Source organism: Hypanus sabinus, chromosome 19 (assembly GCF_030144855.1).
Source record: "Hypanus sabinus isolate sHypSab1 chromosome 19, sHypSab1.hap1, whole genome shotgun sequence".
Classification (NCBI taxonomy): domain Eukaryota; kingdom Metazoa; phylum Chordata; class Chondrichthyes; order Myliobatiformes; family Dasyatidae; genus Hypanus; species Hypanus sabinus.
The window spans coordinates 78,900,042-78,906,579 of record NC_082724.1 but is presented as its reverse complement, the minus strand read 5'-3'; the positions used below and the strand labels follow the sequence as shown (position 1 = coordinate 78,906,579).

The 6,538-nt window shown below is 40.5% G+C and overlaps 1 protein-coding gene across 1 annotated transcript in view; it reads left to right on the top strand.

Moving 5' to 3' along the window:
• The first annotated feature begins 1,746 nt into the window (after positions 1–1,746).
• Positions 1,747–6,538, top strand: part of LOC132378091 (guanine nucleotide-binding protein G(t) subunit alpha-1) — a 139,342-nt gene continuing 134,550 nt past the window's right edge. Inside the window, exon 1 of the mRNA XM_059944838.1 lies at positions 1,747–2,086. Within this exon, the coding sequence (XP_059800821.1) occupies positions 1,981–2,086 (106 nt within the window). The 5' untranslated portion in view covers positions 1,747–1,980. The remainder of the gene's footprint in view (positions 2,087–6,538) is intronic.

The window sequence follows — 6,538 nt, the reverse complement described above, 5'->3', positions numbered from 1 at the left end:
TGATTCATACTCTGAGCTCAACCCCTTTCCTACAATACTCCTTGCATTGAAATATATGCAGCTCAGAACATTAGTCCCACCATGCTCGGCCTTTCGACTCTTGATCAAAACTTAGCACCTAACCTTCTGAACTCACTCCCTCCTACTTTATTGGTCACGATGAGGACCACAAACTTTAGCCGCTCTCTCTCACACTTAAGAATGTAGAGAACTCGATCTAAGAAGCAGCACACCATCCAGGAATCATTTTTGTCCACAAAACCTCCTTCCTGTTTCTCTAACCAACACATTTTCTATCTCTACAGCTTGCCTCTTCCCCCCCCCCCCCCCTTCTGACTGCTGTGAGGAAAGAGCATGACAGGTGACTTGATAGAAGTAAGCAAGATGGATTGACTGGATAGCCAGAGATTTTTCCCAGAGTGGAAATGGCTAATACATGAGGGCATAATTTTAATGTGATTGGAGGAAAGCTTGGGGGGAATTCAGAGATAAGTTGTTTACGGAGAGTGGTGAGTGCCAGGGATCCTGACAAAGGCAGATATGTTAAGGGCATTTAAGAGACTCTTAGAAAGGCCAGTGAATGATTGAGGGAACGGAGGGAATGTAGGAAGGATGGGTTAGATTGATTTTCGAGAAGGTTAAAAGGTCGGCACAACATTGGGGGCCAAAGGGCCTGTACTGTTCCATGAACATCAGCACAAAGTTCTAGGTTGATTTTCTTGCACGACACTGAGAGATAACTGCAGAGTGAGAGGCGCAAAATCGTTGGGTGAGCTGTTAAATCATGTACTTGCCTTCACTTTCCTAAACAAGGCTTCAACTCAGCTTCCTTTACTTGGTTGGGATTGAGGTCAATCAAACTTGACAAGTTGCCTTGTAAAAGCTGTAATCATATCAGAAGGTTTTACATGCAACTAAGCTGTGAACAGAGCGATCAAATCTCATAGGGTAAGAAAGTGAGTCTGATATTAATCTCCTCTATTTGCCAGTGAGAGATAAAAGTAAAGTTAAAAATATGAGATGGAGTTAGAGTGAAATAGCGACAGAGAGGGGGACTAAGAGATAGAGAGAGAGAGAGAGAGAGAGAAATAGATAGAGAGAGAGAGAGAGAGAGAGAGAGAGAGAGAGAGAGAGAGAGAGAGAGAGAGGGAGAGAGAGAGAGAGAAGACAGAGATAGAGAGACAGGGAGGTAAAAGCCAAGACAGACAGAGAGGGAGAGGCTGAGAGAGAGAGGCCGAGAGATAGAAAGAGTTATAGGCAGACAGAGAGCAAAACAGCGATAGAGAGAGGCGGAGAGAGAAATAAGCTGAAAAATCTTTTCAGATTACTGACTCATATCCAAAGGTGTGACTGCATCAAACATGTCAGAAACTAGGAAAATGGAAAATTAATATGTTAACTAGGGAGGGATTTGTCTTAACTAAATTACAAAAATGTTGATCTCAATGACTTCCAACTAATATTTCATGCAACAATGAGTCTGATTTAAATATGAACTTAAATTTCACACTCATTCACAATCAAAATCCTTATAAATAATCCAGCTCTATACATGCACGTGCACACATTTAAGCAGAGCATCCCTTGGAATAAGCCAATCCAGATCTATTTCTGATTAAAGCACCAATATGAAGATTTAAGGATTTGTCTTCAATTTGGACCACAGCTTCAGCTGACCACAGCAAGTCTGTTAATTCCCTTCCGCACGCTGTTCTTCAGTCTCTCCTTGCCCTTGGCCCTGATTGGAATGCAGTCCTCACATGGCATGTCCCGACCTCAAACTCCTTCTAAGAAGAGCTGAACGCCAGCTTTGGAGTTTATTTAGAGTGTACTAGTGGCAGGCTTCCTTTCTCACCCCTTCAAGTGCGTGGACCCTGGCCACAAAGACAACCCCAGGACCGGCTCACGCAGGGTTAGAAAAGCAAGTCTGAGGAGGTTGAGACTTCTGGAAGGGAGCAGCACTTCCAAAACCTTGTCGGCATGGGAGCAGGAGCTAGCGCAGAAGAGAAACACTCCAGAGAGCTGGAAAAGAAGCTGAAAGAAGATGCCGAGAAAGATGCAAGAACAGTGAAACTCCTACTGCTGGGTAAATAATTGTTAAATTATTCAAAGCAGGGGCATAACAAAGAGTAAACAAACTGACCACAAAAAGATGCATTTGGTTTTGTAGTTAGACATTGAGCTTGCCTTCTTGTTAAAGGATAAAGGTAGGTGAGACTGAGTGAGTGGGTCTGCCTAACCAGCTGCTGATAAGAAGTTACATCGAGGCTTTACAATGGGAGCTGATTAATGAAGGCAGAAATCACAAGCTTCCCTTTATCTATTGTAAAGGTTTAGACAAAAGAAAATCAACTTAAAAGGACTCCTTTGGCAGAACAATTCTATACAAAATATGCTCCTTTCAATTCTTAAATGTTATTTAATTGTAGCTTCATCTAATGAATTTGTCACTTATCACACATTCAACAGTTTTAAGCAATCAATAGTTATTATGAGACAGACCCTTTTATAATTGGTTTCATCAGGAGTTAATTCTCCTTTAATATTAATTACAACTCTGATTTATTGAGGTTTGAATCTGGAGGAAAGCTACAATATACACTCAGTGGCCATTTCATTAGGTACATGTATACACCTGCTTGTTAATGCAAATATGTGCTAGTAACTCATTGCATAAAAACATGCAGACTTGGTCAAGAGGATTAGTTGTAGTTCAGACCAAACATCAGAATCAGGAACAAATGTGATGTAAATGTATTACAACAGTGCTGCGCAGAAGGGCATCTCTGAACACACAACATGCCAAACCATGAAGCACCTAAAAAAGTGGCCACTGAGTGTGACATTAAAAACACTTTGTGTGACATTAGGAAGTAATCTTGGAATTTTAATGCTTACTAAGTACTTTATAAAGAAATTGTCATTGCCATGGTGCTTTGAGTAGTTGTTCCAGAGTTAGATGTGCTCCTTTTTCATCCTGGAAGTAGTTTAGAAGCAATGTCTATATACTATATAATCAAATGCCTTCAAATAAAGATACAGAAAAGATGCAGAATGGAGCTAATAAACCTCATGTACAGTACCTGGCATCCAGTATCCCATTCCATCCACACAATAGTCTGCCTACCATTTGTCAATGCTGAATGTTATCCAACGAAAAAGATGGTCCTTAAATTTTTACACAATACAGGTTAATGCTTGAAGTGGTTGACAACAATGAACTTACCGATAAGCAGAGTACTCAGTCTGCATCCATAAATATCTTTTGTCTTTTATTCAGACTTTTATGAATACCTTTTTCAAATGCATTTTGAAACCATTTTATTCAATTTACTGTTTTCAATTCACAACAGAGCCCATTGATGACACATCAGCATCCTTTGTTATACCCTCTCTCAATATGCCTTATCCTTGGTTTAACTTCCCAATGCGGCTTCAGCTAATATTTAAAACCATAACAACATAATCTTAGGGACAGAAGTAGGCCATTCAGCCCATCAAGTCTGTTCTGCCATTTCATCATGGCTGATCCATTTCCCTCTCAACCAGATTCCCCTGCCTTCTCCCCTTAACCTTTCACACTCTTGACACATTCTGATCAACCTGCACCTTCAATGCACCCAATGACCTGGCCTTCACAACAATCTGTGGGAACAAGTTCCACGGAGTCACCATCCTCTGGCTAAAGAAATTCTTCGTTATCTCTTTTCTAAATAGACAGCGCTCTGGTTGGTTCTAGACTCCTCCATTATAGGAAACATCCTCTCTACATTCACTCTATCCAGGCATAGGTTTCAATGAGATCCCCCTCCCCCATCCTTCTAAACTGCAGCGAGCACTGGCACAGAGCCATCAATCACTCCTCATATGATAAGCCTTTCATTGCGAGAATCATTCTTGCGAATGTCTCCAATGTCAGAACATCCTTTCTTTAAAAAGGAGCCAAAAACTACTCACACTACTCCGAGTGAGGCCTTAAAAAGTCTCAGCATTCCATCCTTGCTTTTAGATTCTAGTCCTTTTGAAATGAACGCTAACATTGCAATTGCCTTCCTCAGCTCCAGTTCAACATGCAAATTTAATTTTTAGGGAATGCTGCTTTGCACCTCATTTTTTTTAAATTTCTCCCAATTTAGAAAATAGTCTATGCTTTTATTCCTTCTACCAAAGTGCAGGACCACACACTTCCCAACACTGTATTCCACCTGCCAATTCATTGCAACTTTCTCCTAATCTAAGTCCTTCTGTAGACTCCCTGCTTTCTCAAAACTACCTGCCCTCCATATCATCTGCAAACTTGGCCACAAAGCCATGAACTCTATCATTCAAATCACTGACATACAACGTAAAACAAAGCTGTCCCAACACTGACCACTGTGGAACACCACGGGTCACTGGCAGCCAATCAAAGAAGTCTCCCTTTCTTCCCTCCTGCCAATTAGTCAACTCTCTACCACACTAGCATCTTTCCTGTAATAACATGGGCTCTTATCTTGTTAAGCATCTTCATGTGCAACACTTTGTCAAAGGCCTTCTGAAAATTCAAGTGTACAACATCTACAGATTTTCCTTAATATATCCTGCTTGTTATTTCTTCAAAGAATTCTAACTGATTCATCAGGATAGCTTTTCCCTTAATGAAACATTGCTGACTATGGCCTATTTTATCATTGCCTCCAAGTACCCCGAAACCACATCCTTATTAGCAGACTCCAAAATTTTCCCAAACACTGAGGTCAGGCTAACTGGGCTATTGTTTCCATCCCTGTATCTCCCTCCCTCCTTGAAGAGTGGCATGACATTTGCAATTTTTCAGTCCTCTGGAACAATACCTGAATCTATCAATTCTTGAAAAATCATTACTAACGCATCCATAATCTCTCCAGCTACCTCTTTCAGAATCATGGGGAGTAATCCATCCACTGCAGGTGACTTATTTATCTTCAGACTTCTCAGTTTCCCAAGCATCTTTTCCCTAGTATTAGCAACTATACTCACATGTGCCTCCTGACACCGTCAAACTTCAAGCACTCTGCTAGTGTCTTCCACAGTGAAGAATGATGCAAAATACTTACTCAGTTTGTCTGCCATTTTCTTGCCGCCCATTGCTACCTGTCCAGTATCATTTTCCAGTGGTTCAATATCTATTCTTCCCTCTCTTTTAATGCTTATAAATTTAAAAAAAACTTTTGGTATCCTCTTTGATATTATTGTCTAGATTACCTTCATTTTTCATCTTCTCCTCCCACCGTGTCATTTTAGTTTCTTTCTGTTGTTTCTAAAAGTTTCCCAATCCTTTAACTTTCCACTAATTTTTGCTATATCTTATGTTCTCTTTTGCTTTTATGCTGTCTTTGACATCCTTTATCAGCCATGGTTGGCTCAGTTGCCCTTTAGAATACTTTTTCATATTTGGGATGTAGCTAGCCTGTGAATTGCCCCCAGAAATTCCAGTCATTGCTTTTGTGCCGTCATTGCTTCTAGTGTGCCTGTCAAATCAACTTTGGCCAACTCCTTTCTCACGCCTCTGTAATTCCCTTTACTCCACTGTAATGCTGATATATCTGACTTCAGCTTCTCCTTCTCAAATTTCAGGATGAATTCTATAATATCATAAAAACTTCTTCCTAAGCTCCCTAATCAATTCTGATTCTTTAGACAACATTCTGTCCAGGATAGTTGATTCCTAGTGGGCTCAACCACAAGCTGCTCTAAAAAGCAATATTGAAGGCATTCTACAAATTCTCTCTCTAGGGATCCAGCACCAACCCAACTTTCCCAATTTACACGCATATTGAAATCCCCCTTGACTATGTTAAAATTGCCCTTTTGACATGCCACTTCTACCTCCTATTGTAATTTGTACCCCTCATCCTGGTTTCTGTTCAGAGGCCTGTATATAACTCTCATCAGGGTCTTTACCAACAAGGACTCTTCATCTTCCAGTCCTATGTCACCACTTTCTAAGAATTTGATTTATTTTTTTCCTGAACTGAGCCTCGCCACCCTCTCTGCCTACTTGCATCACTTCAATACAATGAGGATGCTAAGCACCCAACTATAATCTTCTTTCAGCCATGACTCAGTGATGCACACAATGTCATACCTGCCAATTTAGCTGTGCTACAAGTTATCTACCTTATTCCATATACTGTGTGCATTCAAATATAACATAGTATCTTTCCCACTGAACTGCCACTCAGTTTTTCTTTGCTTTTCACACTATTCTCTATAAACTCTATGTGAAAATCTCAGAAGGTCAACAGTTTCTGACATACTCAACCCAACTCATCTGGCACCAACAATCATTCCACTGCCAAGGCACTTTGATCACATTTCTTCCCCATCCTAATGTTTGGTCTGAACAACAACTGAACCTTTTGACCATGATTAGCTGATTGGATATTTGCATTAACAAGCAGCTATAAAGTTGCTCAAAACAATCATAAGAACATAAGAAATAGGAGCAGGAGTAGGCCATCCGGCCCATCGAGCCTGTCCCACCATCCAATAAGTTCCTGGCTGATCTGTCCGTAAA